The sequence below is a fragment of the Salvelinus sp. IW2-2015 genome, linkage group LG1, assembly GCF_002910315.2.
Source record: "Salvelinus sp. IW2-2015 linkage group LG1, ASM291031v2, whole genome shotgun sequence".
Lineage (NCBI taxonomy): Eukaryota > Metazoa > Chordata > Actinopteri > Salmoniformes > Salmonidae > Salvelinus > Salvelinus sp. IW2-2015.
The window spans coordinates 54001625-54019615 of record NC_036838.1 but is presented as its reverse complement, the minus strand read 5'-3'; the positions used below and the strand labels follow the sequence as shown (position 1 = coordinate 54019615).

General features: G+C 41.4%; 1 protein-coding gene across 1 annotated transcript in view; it reads right to left on the bottom strand.

Moving 5' to 3' along the window:
- Window positions 1-1484: 1484 nt before the first annotated feature.
- The window catches only part of LOC111970086 (hepatocyte growth factor-like protein), a 35965-nt gene continuing 19458 nt past the window's right edge, over window positions 1485-17991 (bottom strand). The window contains 5 exon segments of the mRNA XM_023996598.2: window positions 1485-3967; window positions 4370-4512; window positions 8098-8204; window positions 8463-8609; window positions 8871-8948. Coding sequence (XP_023852366.1) covers window positions 3806-3967; window positions 4370-4512; window positions 8098-8204; window positions 8463-8609; window positions 8871-8948 — 637 coding nt within the window. The 3' untranslated portion in view covers window positions 1485-3805.

The following is a 17991-nucleotide window of genomic DNA, read 5'->3' as shown; positions in this document are numbered from 1 at the left end:
AATTCGAGCTAATATGTTAAAGTTTGTTTACTCAACAAACTCTGCTGAATGTGACCTAAATTCAGTGCTTAATTTGAGCCGGATCTTGCCGGAACAGGATCCAGCACCTCCCTGTTTTGGACTGTTTTGTCACGGAACCTATTTGGCCAGATCAGACCTCTCCTGGCATGAAAAATAATGTTAACTTTTTGCATTGTAAAAAGTAGAATAAAAGTGATCAAAGTTAATTCGATTTACCTCTTAATTCTCCTGTCCCCACAAAAAAACTATGTGAAAAATTAGATTTTCAGCCCGGGAAGGTCAATAATTTTGCCACAGAGGATCAATAGCTTGCCTAGCTGTGGATTGTAACCCAATAACACGGAATAGCCTACAGTCTGGAACTAACAAGAAATCTGTCAGTGAAAAAACAGCAGGCAGGCAAAACAGGCCTTTCACAATATTTCAAATACAATTGAGGGAAAACACAGGTTTAGAAAGAGTATTTGAAAAATATTTGATCAACTTCCAAATATTGTTTTACAAATGAGAGAGAGATAGGCTTTCGGTACAAGCTCACAGGCCATCACTAGCAAGTGAGCTGCTCATCTTTGGGTGAGTCAGTGAAACTGTAAAGCACTATTAGGATTCTAATTTCCTCCTCATATTGTAGCCTACAATATTTGTCTCRACACACTGAGGCCGAGGCTATTGATGGACTCAAGACAAGGTCATTTTTATTGATTTCAGATTCTTAGTTTGTCAGTGTCAAAGTAGCCTGCCATTTCGATCATTTGTGCGGTATTAAAAAAAGATTCGGACAAAGTCTTCAGTCATGTAAAATTATGTAGAATTGTATGAAATGCGTTTATAAAAGGACACATTTTTCCAGACCCCAGGCTACTAAAAATGTTCCCCATGTGTGCAGCTTCTGTAAGTGCCTTTACTCTACTGCTCGATGCCACTACGCAAATGCAATGAAATGTATGCAATGCTTTATTATAAAGGTAACTTTTATCCTCATGTGTTCCGGTACCTTAGAACTCCACAAGTCACCCCCCTCTCTRGCTTACTTTTTGTTCCAGCACCTTCCCGATTAAAAAATTAAGATCATTTTCGCTCAAAACCACAGCCATCATTATTATATTGCCCAGCATGCTCTATTGCAGGTTGATTTTCAGAATAGTTTGTTTCAATACCTGTGTTTTTGCATGCACATTGGTTGATTCATCTCATGCTACACAAACAACATACATTTTTCTAAACTAATCCAATGTGTTAGTAGTTGAACTTATTGCACCCAGTTCTGAGATGGCTATTCCAGTTTATATGATTTAGGTCGTCTTAATAATCAATCTTCCCTACTCCAGAAGTAATTCTGAATGCAGGATGCAGATGATTAAAAGTTCCAATTGTTGGATATCCTCACTCTAACTGTTGATGTGGCCTGTAAACCAGGAGTTTCAAACTGCTGTGTTAGGGTGTAACTAAGCCCTCAAAGAAAGGCCTTATGTATCTATTATGTAATGCACTGTCATAAAGAGTTTAATTTAAAAAACAACATATTCACTTAGACACACAATTGGTGAAAGCTACAAGACTGAAAACCATTGACTAAAACATATATGTGTCTGTCTCTAACAAATACAGTCATGGGTGGTAACTACAAATCACTCGATAGGCACACTGGGAAATATGCAAAAAGGTCAAATAAATTCTCAAGTTGAATTGTATGTACACTCAACTCCTAAAATCTAAAGTTGAGTGAACATACAATTCAACTGGAGAATGTATTTTGGTTCAGCTACAGTATATGCCCAAATATTGAGCAAACTCACAATCCTATTGCAGCTGGTTGCCATGTACGTTGAATCAACATCTTCTTGTTTTTTACAGTGTAGAATAAAAAATTTTAAAAATTTAAATTGAAAACACTCATACGCATAATGAAAATGCTTTATAGGCTACACGTATAAAGGTATGGGTTATTGAGAATAACAATGAATTACTCAAACAGTTATGAAAAGAAAACTAATTTACAGAAAAGAAAACCCCATATGACCTAAAAAGGCATGTTAGCCAAATGAGTCAGCTTGCTCAAAACAAGGTGATATATTCATATTGATAAGATCAATTGAAATTACAAGTTCTCTGCCACATGGAATAAAATGCTTTAATCTAAAATGTAGAGGGCATGACTTGAGATTTTTTGAGTTACTTTGTTACTCATTTATAAACAATTTAGTCAACTATCAGTCAACTATCTGCAGTATAAATGAGAACTATAAGTCATATAAGTATTTGATTAGTCATCTATTATAAACATAATTTCACGAAAGAGAGCAGCATGAACTGCCAAACTGCCACTGAAACTGACCGAAGCCAGTAAAATCAGCAGTCATTTGCTAAACTTATTTGTTGAATCAGAGTGCACAAATAGTCTGTTTAATTATCTTGGTTCTATGTGTAAATGAGTATGTGTGTATTTGTGAATACTGTATGTGGATATGCGAGTATCTATATTTGTCTGTGTATAATAATAAGAATGTGCTAAAGTGTGTGTGTGTGTTTGAGTGAGTGTTAGAGAGAGGGAGAGACTGCAAGAGCGAGAGACAGGGAGAGAGTTAGTRCACTGCCCCTCTGCAGGCTGGTGTGTGAGATTCCGCTGGACTCTGATCTTGAGGTGTATTTAATCTGAATTCCGTGGGCTCATCAGGACCGAGTTACAAAACTCCTCCTATAGAACCAGAAACAACGCATACTGTTCTGCATGAGGCACAAAGGCATGTCTTTAGAGGTGGGGGCAGACATAAAAAAAAGGCAGATGAGGGATTTCTTTAGAGGCTGGAGGCAAAGAAGGTATTTTGGAGCTCCATCGGATACTGGAGGGGGGGGGGGGGGGGGGGGGGGGTGGAGAGGTTGGTAGTCAGCAGTTTTAGTGAAGGGTGTGGGAACGCTGTTGAGAAGCATGAGGTTAAGGAGGCATGTCCTTCACAAGCACATCCTGAAGTCAGTGCCAAGGTTCAATATGTAATGTAATCACCACAAGATTATAGTTATTTTGTTCAGATCAAAATGCCTAATATTGTTTTTGATCACACGTAGACAGAAGACAAGGGAAAACATTGTTATTTTTTATCTTAAATTGTTGTCATAAGATTGTAGAATAACACACAACATTATACACTGAGTGTACAAACAATTAAGAACACCTGCTATTTCCATGACATAGACTAACCAGGTGAATCCAAGTGAAAGCCATGATCCCTTATTGATGTCACTTGTTAAATACACTTCAACCAGTGTAGACAAAGGGGAGGACACAGGCTAAAGAAGGATTTTTAAGCCTTGAGACAATTGCAACATGGATTGTGTTTATGTACCATTCAGTGGGGGAATGGGCAAGAATAAATATTTATGTGCCTTTGAACAGGGTATGGTAGTAGGTACCATGTGCATCGGTTTGTGTTTTTCACGGTCAACAGTTTCCTGTGTGTATCAAGAATGGTCCACCACCCAAAGGACATCCAGCCAACTTGACATAACTGTGGGAAGTACTGCAGTCAACCAGCATCCCTGTCGAATGCTTTCGACACCTTGTAGAGTCCATGCCCCGAAGGATTGAGACTTTTCTGAGGGCAAATCAATACTGTTCCTAATATCTGATATACTCAGTGTATATTAACTAATTGTATGTAGACGGTCACGGATCACAATTAGGTGGTCATGGATTGTGAGCTATGGGTAGGGGGATGAAAGTGGATAAATGTATTGCAGTCCAGTAGAACATAGAGCCAGTCACTGCTTGGTGACAATGTATTTGTGGCTAAGCCATCTCCATGACCTTCTTAATCCAGTCCACATAGACAGAGACACGGATGAAGATGTTAGGCTGGCCTGGGTGTCCACAGCGCCTCATGGGGATGATCACTCCCTCAAGCACCCAGCAGTCACTGTTCTGACAGGCCAGAGGMCCCCCATAATCTCTCTGGGGGTCACATTGTTAGATCATTGTCACACAGAAGAACTTTCCTGCTATGTGGGACATTTAAAACGTGTAGTGTATTTGAGGTTTAAAAGGCTTCTGAAGTTTGACATTTCAGACTTGATTTTTCCTTACAAAAAATGTATCAACCCCTACAAATATTTCCATTAATTATAATCCACATAATAATTCACATTGCTGCAGGATTATTTTCCTTCAGTAGCAAACTGGCTCAAATTAAGATCATACATCTGTACATGTTGAGTTTGGCTGTATGTCACATAATTAATATCCTAAAATAAAGTTATCTTATCATTCTCGCTCACCATCAATCTCAGTCTCTCTCATACAAACAAACCATTGCTCATAGACAGATCCTACAACTCACAAACACACCGAACCTACCTCACAGGCACCCACCCCACCCTGGAAGGAGTTGGTGCACATCTCGTTCTCCCGAACACGACCCCGAAAGTAGTTGTTACAATCCTTGTTGCTTAGAACTGGTATTTGAGCCACATTGAGCACAGAGTCATCTGTAGAAGTGCCTAAGATAGGGAGAGAGAAAGGGAAAGAGGGGGAAAGGAGGATGAGACAGAGAGAACAAGACAATGAGGAAGAGGAGGGCATATGCTGAGTGGTACTGGAAATAACAACACTATCTGTTGGTCCAGGATCTGAAACACTTTCTAATTTACATGCTACATTAGTAAAGCAGATACTTCATAACTTCAAGGGCAGAAAACATTTCATAAATTTGGTTCAGATGTTTTTCCTGACCATGTAATCTGACCTGGGTCAACTCGGGCCCTGGTCATATGCTCGCTTCAAGGGAAGCAACACTGAACCATGCATGAGAGCGTCGCCATAGCCAATGTGAGTAAGACCTTTAAACAGGTTAATGTTCACAAGGGCGCGGGGCCAGACGGATTACCAGAACGCATACTCAGAGCATGCACTGACCAGCTGGCAAGTGTCTTCATTGACATTTTCAACCTCTCCCTGACCCAGTCTATAATACTTACATGTTTCAAGCAGACCACCATTTTTCCTGTGCCTAAGAAAGCCAAGGTAACCTGCCTAAATGACTATTGCCCCGTAGTACACATCTGTTGCCATGAAATACTTTGAAAAGCTGGTCATGGCTCACATCAACGCCATCATCCTAGACACCCTGGACCCACTCCAATTTGCATAATGCCCCAATAGATCCACAGATGACGCAATCTCTATTGCACTCCACAATGCCCTCTCCCACCTGGAGAAGAGGAACACCTATGTGAAAATGCTGTTCATTGACTACAGGTCAACACTGTAGTTCCCTCCAAGCTCATCACTAAGGTCAGGACCCTGGGACTGAACACCTCACTCTGCAACTGGATCCTGGACTTCCTGACGGGCCGCCCCCAGGTGGTGAGGGTAGGCAACAACACATTCGCCATGCTAACTCTCTACAAGGGGGCCCCTCAGGGATGCGTGCTTAGGCCCCCCCTGAACTCCCGGTTCACCCACAACTGTGTGGTCGCGCAGGACACCAACACGACACGACTGTGGTAGGCCTGATCAACGACYACGTTGAGACAGCCTATAGGCAGGAGGTCAGTGACCTGGCAGTGTGGTGCCAGGAACACAACCTCTCCCTCAACAAGACAAKAGAGCTGATCGTGGAGTACAGGAAACGGAGGGCCGAGCACACCTCGTCCACATCGATGGGGCTGTAGTGGAGCAGGTCGAAAGCTTCAAGTTCCTCAGTGTCCACATCACTAAGGAATTTACATAGTCCCCACACACCAACATAGTCGTGAAGAAGGCACGGCAACGCCTCTTCCTTTGATTTGTAATGCAGCTATAGGATGGTGGTATATAAAAGGACATTATGAAGGAAAGATATAATGAATACAACAGGAGAAATATGATTAGGCTAATATATGGAAGTTTAAACTACCACAAGAGCAGAAATGTAAAAAAATGTAACTGAAAGATGGTGCCCAGATCTTGCACATGATGTTGCACAATGATTATTGTCAATAAGTCACTGTTTAAGTCAAATTATGATATATTTGGGCTTGAAGTGGGAAATCCGAAGTGAAGACTTTGGATTTTTGTTTGTGTAAATGTCACGTATACGCCGGGAGTCAGGAAGCAGGCGCAGAAGATAAACAAAACACGAGAAGCGTACAGGCCGTGAATGAAAACAAAGCAATWCTGCCTGATGACTGAGGCTACTGAGGGCTAAATAAAGGGAAGGTCATCAAGGTGATGATGAAGTCTAGCTGTGGGTAATGATGGGGAGCAGGTGTGGGTAATTATGGAGAGCAGGTGTGGGTAATGATGGGGAGCAGGTGTGGGTAATGATGGGGAGCAGGTGTGGGTAATGATGGGGAGCAGGTGTGGGTAATGATGGGGCGCAGGTGTGTAATGATGGGGAGCGCAGGTGTGGGTAATGATGGGGAGCAGGTGTGGGTAATGATGGGGAGCAGGTGTGGGTAATGATGGGGAGCAGGTGTGGGTAATGATGGGGAGCAGCTGTGGGTAATGATGGAGAGCAGGTGTGCGTAATGAAGATGACTAACGACGTTGAGCACCGGAGCGGGAGTAGGCGTGACAGTCAGTGTTTCCCCTATGATATGACGTTTCTTTTCAGGGCTAGATTTTATTTCAGTGTTACCACCAACCAGCAATTAATCAGAAACACCTGCAAAGTTCTTCCTATTCGTGAATGACCCAAACAGCTTTTCGCCTTAGCACCTCCACTTTTTTTACCAGACAATTTACATAATCTATTGGATAATTTGTCAATTTTCACATATTTTTGCTAGTCTGTGTATATATATATATATATATATGAAATAACAGATATGTAATCATGTAGTAACCACAAAAGTGTTAAACAAATCAAAATATATTTTATATTTAGAAGCTTCAAAGTAGCCACCCAAAGTAGCCTTGATGATAGCTTTGTATACTCTTGGCATTTTCTCAACCAGCTTCATGAGATATTCACCTGGAATGCATTTCAATTAACAGGTATGCCTTGTTAAGTTAATTTGTGGAATTTCTTTCCTTCTTAATGCGTTTGAGCCAATCAGTTAAGTTGTGACTAGGTAGGGGTGGTATACAGAAGATAGCCCTATTCGGTAAAAGACCAAGTCCATATTATGGCTACTTTGAAGAATCTAAAATCTAAAATAGATTCTGATTTGTTTAACACTTTTTTGGTTACTAGATGATTCCATATGTGTTATTTCATAGTTTTGAAGTCTTCACTATTATTCTACAACGTATAAAATTGTAAAAAATAAAATAAAAAAAACTTGAATGAGTAGGTGTGTCCAAACTTTTGACTGGTACTGTATATATATATATAATTGTCTATCGTATAATGAACAGGCACCCACAAAAGACAATTCAAGGAACTTGTTTATCTATTTTGTTGTGCTGTTGTTACATTTGTATTGGTATTTTGTGTCCGACGTGCTCAGGGTGTTGTTACATGTTATTTGAGACGTGAATCAGGAGCAAAGTCATTCAAGTCTATCATTTCACTTCCTTTGTGAGAACCATGAGCAAGGACTTGGCATTTCTGTACTGCAGCCAAAGCCTGCCAGAAGCCTACCTACAAAAGGTTGCACCGTGTCCATTACAATGTACAAAAATGCATGTGTCTTAGGGAAGATGCCAAAACTTTGGAGATAACATTAGATGGCGAAATCAAAAGGCACTAGTTTCCAAGTAGTTTTCTCTAAATGCTTATGACAAATCCTGCGCCAGAACCAGCCTAGCCAACTTGCTAATCTTTTGAATACGGTGTAATATAAAATAAAAAACAGCAACAACTGATTACTTTAGCTAGGTAGATAAGGTTAGCAAGTTGGCTAGCTAAGGTTAGCATGCCTGATAGCTACACTGACTCCATATGGAAATTCCCACAACGTTCTTTCCCACCCCCAATTCGTGAATACTGTATGTATAAGTAACCTGTGTCATTCTTCGGAGGTGGAACCTAAACAAGCAGGAATTACACCGAAATAGGAGCGGCATTGCCCTCTGGTGGGTGCCTTTAAAGATTCATATGGAGGAATGTGAGTAAATAATATTGAAGTGTTACAATTATGAGCATAGCTCTACTTTACCTTGAGTTTCCCCCCAGCCTGCGATCTCACAGAGGGTTCCTTCTGGAACTATGTAGCGTTCAGGGGGCAGGCATATCTGAGACACACGCTCGTTAAACTGGGCATGGCTAAGGAAGAGGAGGAGGAGAAAGAGCATCAGACTGAGCTGAATGTGGATTTAAATGGGTTTTCTGTTAAATCATATTGGGTGGTCTAGTTGGAAAAGTGGTATGATAATATTGCTTGGGTACTGTACGATATGCTGTATGTGTACGATATACTGTATGTGTACGATATACTGTACGTGTGTACCGTATGTGGTTAGTGTGTGTGTGTGTGTGTGTGTATGTGCGTCGCTGCATGCATGTGTTTGTGTGTGTACGCACTATTCCAGTTGTAGCATAACCAGCTGGGACTCAGAGGGTCCACAGACGATCTTGGTGAGAGGGATAGTCTGTCGGTCTGGCTCTCCTACTATGGGGTTACGAAACAATGTCCCCATCATGGCCGAGTACCCCGGAAGGTCAACATAGCTGCACATAGAGGAACACACACTGACCAACGATCCTCATTTACATTTACATTTAAGTCATTTAGCAGACGCTCTTATCCAGAGCGACTTATCACAAGGTCCTCATCACATTCAAGAGATTTATACCATTTTAGGTTATTTTAGGCTTGTTGTTTTAGTCTAGATCTGGTTCTTTTAAAAGGTATTGGATTTGACACTTTTTTTTCCATTTTACTGTGTTTGAAAAAACAACAATAACATGTAAATGCTTTATAAATCATACCAAGAGGAGAAACACTGCTTAGTACTGATCACCCATTTGGCGCTAACCAGGGAGCCTCCACAGAAATGGTTTCCTTTCCTGCACACAAGGAGAGAGAGAGAGATTATGAAGACTAGGCTCTAACAAGGGAAGGGAGAGAGAGAGATATTATTGATGCCTTATTGCTGTTGGTCCCATTTCATTTTTGTTATGAATACTGGGCTATAACAAGGAGAGAGAGAGAGGTTATGAGGACTAGGCTCTAACAGGGGGAGAGAGCGCTTATGAGGACTGGGCTCGAACAAGGTGAGAGAGAGGTTATGAATACTGGGTTCTAACAGGGAGAGAGAGAGAGAGAGAGAGAGAGAGAGAGAGAGAGAGAGAGAGAGAGAGAGAGAGAGAGAGAGGTTATGAGGACTGGGCTCTAACAGGGGGAGAGAGAGAGATTATTGATGCCTTATTGCTATTGGTCCCACCATTTTTGTTATATGTATACTTTGACAATGTAAGTAATTTTACTTGGCATGTCAATAAAGTCCACTGCACTGAATTGAATTGAGAGAGGTTATGAAGACTAGACTCTTACAGGGGGAGACAGAGAGGTTATGAAGACTGGACTCTTACAGGGGGAGACAGAGAGGTTATGAAGACTGGACTCTTACAGGGGGAGACGAGAGGTTATGAAGACTGGACTCTTACAGGGGAGACAGAGAGGTTATGAAGACTGGGCTCTTACAGGGGAGACAGAGAGGTTATGAAGACTGGACTCTTACAGGGGAAGACAGAGAGGTTATGAAGACTGGACTCTTACAGGGAAGACAGAGAGGTTATGAAGACCTGGGCTCTTACAGGGGGAGACAGAGAGGTTATGAAGACTGGACTCTTACAGGGGAAGACAGAGAGGTTAGAAGACTGGCTCTTACAGGGGGAGACAGAGAGGTTATGAAGACTGGGTTTTACAGGGGGAGACGGAGAGGTAATGAAGACTGGGCTCTTACAGGGGAGACAGAGAGGTTATGAGGACTGGGCTCTTAAAGGGGAGACAGAGAGGTTATGAAGACGGGCTCTTCCAGGGGAGACAGAGAGGTTATGAAGACTGGGCTCTACAGAGGAGAGCAGAGAGGTTATGAAGACGGCTGTCTCAGACTGACTGTCTCTGGATGACTGTCCAGGGAGTTTGGAAGCCCACCAACAATACGCAGTATTGGGCTCTTGGCAACGATCCTCTCTTTCCACACTCATTACAACTCCACAATCTCTGCACACACACACACACACACACACACACACACACACACACACACACACACACACACACACACACACACACACACACACACACACACACACACACATCACCCACACACACACACCAACCACACACACACACACACACACACCACACACACACACACTTCAGTTGATGAGTAAGTTGTATAACAGGTCCACTTCCAGAAAATAATTATTTTTCATTGTAGTTACATATCCCTTTAAAAACTCACCTGATGGCTCAATGATGGAACTTTCTCCAAGCTGTTCAAACAACAATAACCAGAATAATTATTTATCGTTTATAACAACACAACCCATAGAGGGTAAGTGCTTTGAGCAAAATGTATGAAAATAGCTTTATTAGTGTTAGTAAGTTAATATTGTTATCATTAATATTAATAATAATATTAGGCCTACTATTAGAGCATAGAGATAAGAGATAATGAGTGACAGAGTAACAAGAGAACGATATGGAGAGAGGAATGTGATGCTGAGGGCATAGAGTTATGGGAGGAGGGATTTTACCACATTGCTTGATGGCACAGTATCAAACTCTGTTTTGGGGTCAGTGTGTAGCACCAGGGTCGTGCTGGTCCCATCTGGGTTCCGGCAGTAGTTCTCTGTCAGGTTGGCATAGGGTGGTCCCTGGGTTTATCCTGGAACCACAGTACAGTAAACCTACCTATGCAGGCCGGAGACTTTTACAAACACATGATACTATCCCATAAATAAATATATATTCAGTTTCCCTCTTTGACAAAAAACCAAATAGACCTGCGCCTTTTATGAATTCATGATTTATTATTTTTCATACTTTGTTTTGTGAGGATGTTGACACTCCAATTCTGACGGTGATGCCTTACGCGTCTTACGGACTACACTCTGTTTTTTACCATTTTCAATGGTAGCAATCCTAGGGTGTGGGGAAAAGGACCTAAACATGATTACAGATACAGGGTTGGGATCATTATTTGAATTCCAGTCAATACAAAATTCCAATTCCCTTTTCTTTAATTGCTTTTCAATTCGAAAATGTGAATTGGAATTTGGTTAACCTTACAAACACTACTGGAATTGTAACCCCACCCTTCTTTGTGTTATTAAGTAGACTTGTGTTTGAGGAACCTAGATTGCATTGAGAGAGCATCGGGCCCATTGAAACACCAGAGGGTGTACCTCAGCTTCAATGTCGTCTGCACAGCGTTTGATTCTGTAACAAAGAGCCGTCCTCATCTCAGGCACGACGTGAAGCACAGGGGCCTCGGATCCTCTGGGTTACAGACAGTAGTTCTCCTCCACCCTGGGAAATGGTACAGTACAGACAATAAGTAATAGAGCACACAAAACACATGGATCATTATTCTGGGTAAATACAGTATGTTGGATGTATGCATGACTCTCAGTCGCTCTGGACACGTGATTCTCTATACTATATTGTAAATGTACTCTAGGAAATAAATAACTAGACCCAAGCAGCCATTCAGTAGATACTGCTCAATAAACTTTACTTCCTCCTCATCACCATCACTGGTCATTCTCTCTATCCCTTTAAGCATCCCACCTCTCATCTCTTTAACCATCACCTCTCATCCATTTATCTCAGTCCACTCTCATCCTTTGAAGAATCAGTCCCACCTCTCATCCTTTCATCCAGTCCCCTCTCATACATTTCGAAGCATAGTCCACCTCTCATCCCATTTGAGGCATCACTCTCATTTTGAAGCATCAGTCCCATCTCTCCCTTGAAGCCATCAGTCCCACCTCTCATACCTTTGAAGCATCAGTCCATCTCTTTACATAGTTCCCTTAATCTCATTATCTTAATTGACTAATCCTTATCGCTTAGTGCCATCTCATCTTCTATCCATTATCAATCCCTTATCAATATAATCATCTCCCATAATCTTTTTAATCAGTCAGGTCTACATCCCTTTATCCTCCATCCCTCTATGCTGTTTTTCTGGCTTACTTGCATTGTAGGTGTTTGGGTGAAGGGGTGCTCATGCGGGTACTGGGCGTCAACGCTGAAGGCAACGGGTGTTCATTACTTTAGGCCTCCGGACAGGAAATTTTTTTGGGTCAGTGGCGTGGGGTCTCTTTTACACAACTAGAGTGAAGGGAGAAAGGTGACAATATGAGTGTCATATAGATTGTATTACATTGTATGGAATGGTATGAATTAATGGACTGGGTGGATGTAAGAGGGGGAAAGACGTACGCACTTGCTGAATCTCGCAGCGCTCTCCATATAGGGTCTGTGGTGTAGCAAGGGAAGGGAGGAGTCGGGTTACGGCAGTAGTCATTCCCAGCTCTTATCTGGATACCTGGAATGCACATGTAACAATATTCCCGCACAATGTTAGGAACTTCAATGGAATGTTGATTGTTCTACATCTGTTACAGTATAAATCATGATTAGGATATAATCTGGCCGTATACGTGCATTCGGTATTCAAACCCCTTCACAGCGTCTGCGCTGAACCAGGATGCTGAAATGCTTCCCGTAAGGACGGTGGAAGTTTTTCCAGAATGATGCTTGGTATTCAGTCCAAAGAGTTAAATTTGGTTTAATCAGTCTGGGAGTCCTTTAAATGCCTTTTTGAATAAGCGGGCTGTCATGCGCCTTTTACTGAGGAGTGGCCACTTACGACAGGTTTTGGATTTATGAACTTTAAATTCTTATTAATCATTAGCTGTATAGAGAAGAGGGGTGGCATAGCGAGGTCTACAAGAGGTTAATGATTATCTGTAAGAGGAAAGTATATGGTGGGGGGCAATTGGCTTGGAGTAATGAGTGTGGAAAGAGATCAAGTTGACAGGCATTGATAGGGAGAGAGCCATGGTTAGTGATGAAGGGGGCGAGATCAGGTCAGGTCACGTTAAGGGAGAAATTAAAGTTTATGGCCCGTATCACTTAGTGTCCTGCTTAGCAGTAAAAATACAATGTTTGTTAGAATGTGTAGGAGGAGCCTAGGAGGAAGGCTTAAATATCAGTGCTTGTGTGAAAAGGTCTTTGTCTAATGCAGCTTTAGATCCTCTGGCAAGAATAATTTGGTTAAGATTTTCATAGTGTCGTAGAGTTTTTGAAAATTAGAGCCTAACACTACCATAAAGGCCTGATTGTGGGTGTGCAAGGTGGTGTTTCGGATTTCCCATTCACGAGGAACTGGAGCTCTGTAAGTGTACACTGGTCACCTCCCTGACCAAGGCATTCTCCCTGATTGCTTAGTTTGGCCGGGAAGCGATCTGGAAAGGGTCTTGGTGGTTCCAAACTTCTTCTTAAGAATGATGGGCCACTGTGTTCCTTGGGGACCTTCAATGCTGCAGAAAGTTTTGGTACCCTTCTCGGATCTGTTGCTCAACACAATTTGTCTCGGAGCTCTACGACATTCAGTTGACCGCATGGCTTGGTTTTTTGCCTTGACATGCACATGTCAACGGTGAGACTTATATAGACAGTGCGTGCCTTTCAAATCATCTCAATCAATATCATTTCAACAGGTAGACTCCAATCAAGTCATAGATACATCTCAGGTGATATGGAAACAGGATACACTGAGTCTGTTTTGAGTCTCATAGCAAAGGGTCGTATACTTGTAAATGAGGTCTTTAAAAAATATGAACTTGCAAAAAATGATAAAAACTGCTTTCGCTTTGTCATTATGGTTCTGTGGTGTAAATTGATGAGGGGAAAAAAACGATTTAATCAATTTTAGAATAAGGCTGTAACGTAACAACATTTTGAAAAAGTGAAGGGGTCTGAATACTTTCAATGCACTGAAAGGCCATTAGGCCTACAAAAAAGATGTAGTGAGTGGTAGTGGTGGTAGTGTTGTATGTTGTGGTAGGTTGTGGTAGTTGTAGTTTGTAGTGGTGGTCGTTGTAGTTGTAGTGGTGGTATGGTGGTAGTTGTAGTGGTGGTGTTGTAGTGGTTTGTTTCTCAGAACAACGAGGAGGAGGAAAGAGAGGTCAACCCAATACAACATAAAAAACGACATAACTAAATAAACTAACCATCCATCATACATCTTTTTTGTTGTAGGCTACTGTTTGTAAGTGCTTTGGAAATTTCAGCCTACTTTTTCAAATGTTGTTAGTTCGCTTATTAAATTGTTAAATGTTTTTTTTCTAATAATAACAGAACTAATGAAAAGGCGAAGCAGTTTTTTATATTTTTGCAGTTTTTTTTTAATATATTCATAAGTATCATTTGCTATGAGACTAAGAGCTCAGGTGTATCTGTTTCATTGAATCTTGAGATGTATCCTATGACTTGATTGGAGTTACATTTGAATGATATGATGTGGAGAGAATTTGGAAGGACGCCTGTTATATAAGGTCTCAGTTGAAGTGATGTGAGAAAAAAGCATGGCGTAACTGATGTGTAGACTCGAGACCGATGGTTGAAGAAGATGGAGAAGGGTAATTTCTGGACATTGAAGTCAGAACAGTGGCTCCAATTCTAATGGATTTTGGAAAACTTTAGATTGGCGTCCGGCAATAGTCGGAGATGGCTGGTCGGGAGTAAAGACTGATGGTTACATAAGAGCTCCGTTCCTTGTGAGATGGGAGATTTAGAGGAAGTCTTGAGCATCCACATAGGTTATGGTAGTGTTGGCTATAATTTAGAGTAAAATTACCGGACATATGAATTTACAAGTTTATTTCTTCCAGGGATCAATAAGCGGCATTAGACAAGCTTTCACAAAGCTGTTTTTAGTCTCCTGCTTTACTCTGCAACATTGTATTTATGCTAACGGCCTGTGATACGGCCTAAACTTTATTTCTCCTAACGTACTGACTGATTGCCCTTCATCATATCTGGGTCTTTAATTGTCAATGTATTTCTTACTAGGATTAAGTATTGCAATTTTTCTTCGATATCTTACTCTGGTGTGATTCGGTTGGCCCTCGTTTTTTTAAGCTAATGATTTAGAATTTAAGTCAAATCAACTGTGTAGAGTGGCTCCCTGTAGGCGATGACCGTTGGTTTGGTCAAAAGCTAAGGACTCAGAGCTGAAAGTGACTTGGAGAAAAGACATGTTGGAAAATTGGGCAACTACGGTGAGCATGTGTGCCAGAATGTGTGGATTTCGGGCGGACCTGTTGAGGGGTTTGGATATTTCGTGACTGTTAGGAAGTTACTCTGTTATAATATTTAGTATGAGAGTAGAGAACATATCAATTGGAGTAATTAGATGGGTGGATTTGTAATGTGATTCAGGTATCGATGGTTGGATGATGATAGCGTCAGACGCTGTTCTGGTAAAAGATGATATGGGAGGGCGGCGAGATAGCATGCTGTACGTCTTTCCTATACTCCACCCGTAATTTTACAACTATTCATTGTTTATGTAATACTATATTGAATAATTGTACCTTTATTAGTGTGGTTACAAAAGAGCTGCGTAGCACAAAATGTTTCGGTGGTGGGGAGGATTCCGGGTAAAGTAATGAGAGGGGTATGCTGTAGGGTTGGGAGCAGTCCATGACTTCAAATACGATGCAAGTAGCAGCTAGGGTGGATGGGATAGGGATGAAGAGGTGGCTGATGGTTAGGGGTGGTTGGGTGATGGTTTTGGGATGAGAGGTGGTTGATGATTGATGTAGGGATGATGAATGGTAAGGGATTGAGGTGGCTGATGAAGGGATTGAGTGGGACTGATTCTTCAAGGGATGGAGGTGGCTGATGTTTAAAGAGAAGGGGATGAGAGTGGGTGATCTTAAAGGGATGAGAGTGGGGACTGATGCTCAAGGTGAGAGGTGGGATGATTGTCAAGGATGAGAGGTTGGGCTGAGTTCAAGGTGAGAGTGGACCTGATGCTCAGGGGGAGCGGTGAGGTGATGGTAAGGTAGAGTGGGACTGTTATTCTTCAAGGGATGAGGGTGGATGGTGGATAAGGATGAGAGGTTGGGATGGTTAAGAATGAAGGTGGGATTCTAAAGGATGAGAGGTGGGCGAGAACCATGAGTGGTGGTATGCGGTGAGTAAGTTTTTGGATGAGTATCTGAATGGTGTTGGGTCGTTATATTTAAGTATTTACAATAGTATAGAGATCAGTGTCAGAGCGACTGAGATCAGTAGCATATATCCTGTATTTACATGAATAAGATATGTTTTTTGTGTGTTACCTTATTGCTGTATGTAATTGTGGGGTTGGAGAGACTCTGTCGTACCCGAGGGATCGAGCGCCTGGTGATTAAGTTGTGCTGAGTGAGAGGGCTTTGTTTACAGATCAAGTTTGCAGAATTGAAGCTGAGGGCATTGGGTGTAGGGCGAGCTTAATGCCCAATCTAGGTTTAACCAAGTAATAATTATAAAAAGAGGGGTGGGTTAATTCAGTGTTTCTGTAAGGTTAACAATTATTCCCATTTTTGATTGAAAGCTTAAGAGAAAGGGAATTGGAGTAGTGTATTGACTGGATCAAATGAATTGATCCAACTGGTATCTGTATAGTTTTGTTTTTTCCCTAGATTGAAAATGATGGTAATGGGGTGTATCCGTAGACGCGTAGGGATCATGTGAGTGGATGTAATGTACAACAAAGTGAACTGTATTTGAATTATAAGGAGGTTTTTGGTTTAAGAGGAAATGAATAATTTTATTTATGGATAGTAGTTTTGTAGAGTGGTTTGGATGATAGGTGGTTACGTAATGGGTTATCAGGATACACGACAGCTATGCCCTGACAGAGAATACTGGGACATGGGGGCGGCTGGTGTACCTGAAAACAAGTTGACTGTGCAGTAAGAATGTGGTAAGATTCCCTCTCCTATCTATGCTCGGAATTTTCTTTGTTTCTTTTTTGTATCCTTATCTTTTCTTATGCATATAGTAGGTATTTATATTAATTTAATGATAATTATTACCTAAACTTGCTATTTTATACATTTGGAAAGTAATTATGGTTTGTTTGTTGTTATAACTGATTAATATTATCTTGGTTATGTGTTGACGCGGGCGTGTCTTTGAGTCAGGTGAGTTAAAGGACTTAAATTGACGAATATTTCTGAGTGGCTGTGTATCAATTTATCATCACTGATGTGTGTGTGTGGTGTGTGTGTGTGTGTGGTGTGTGTGTGTGTGTGTGTTGTGTTGTGTTGTGTGGTTGTGTGGTGGTGGTGTGTGTGTGTGTGTTGTGTGTGTTGTGTGTGTGTGTGTGTGTGTGTGTGTGTGTGTGTGTGTGTGTGTGTGGTGTGTTGGTTGTGGTGGGTGTGTGTGTGTGAGAGATTGTGGTTGAATGAGTTGTGGAAGAGAGAGTTTGAAGAGAATCTGTATTGTTTGGCTTTGGAACTTCCCTGGAAGTCAGTTACAGAGACAGGTGTTGAGAGGTTCTAACTCCTGTATTGTGAGCCGCTTCAATTCCTGTTCCCTGTAAGAGCGTTCAAATCTGTCTCTGTAGAGCGTTATAATTGTCTGCTGTAGCGTTATTATTGTTTGTAAGAAAGTTTCATAACTCTTGTCTCCTGTGAGTTATATCTTGTTGTAGAGTCGTTATAATTCTGCCTGTAGAGCAGTTCATAATTGTCTTTGTAGAGTCAGTCTTCATTTGTCTTCTGTGATCAGTCTTATTCCTGTCTCCCGTAGAGCCGTTAAATTGTCTTTGTAGAGTAGTCTTTCATAACTCTTGTTTTTTGATCAGTTATAATCTTGTCTCCTGTAAAGTAGTCCGACCTCTGTCTCCGTGAGGTTTCATCACTCGTCTTGTAAGGTCCGTCTTATACCTTGTTCTGTCAGTAGTCTTCCATAACTCTTGTTCTGTAGATCAGTCTTCAATCTTCATTATTTCAGTGCAGTGGTTTTATTGAATGCAGTATCCTTATGTGTAAAAGTAATTAAATGTGGAATAGCAAAGTAATAATCCTCTTC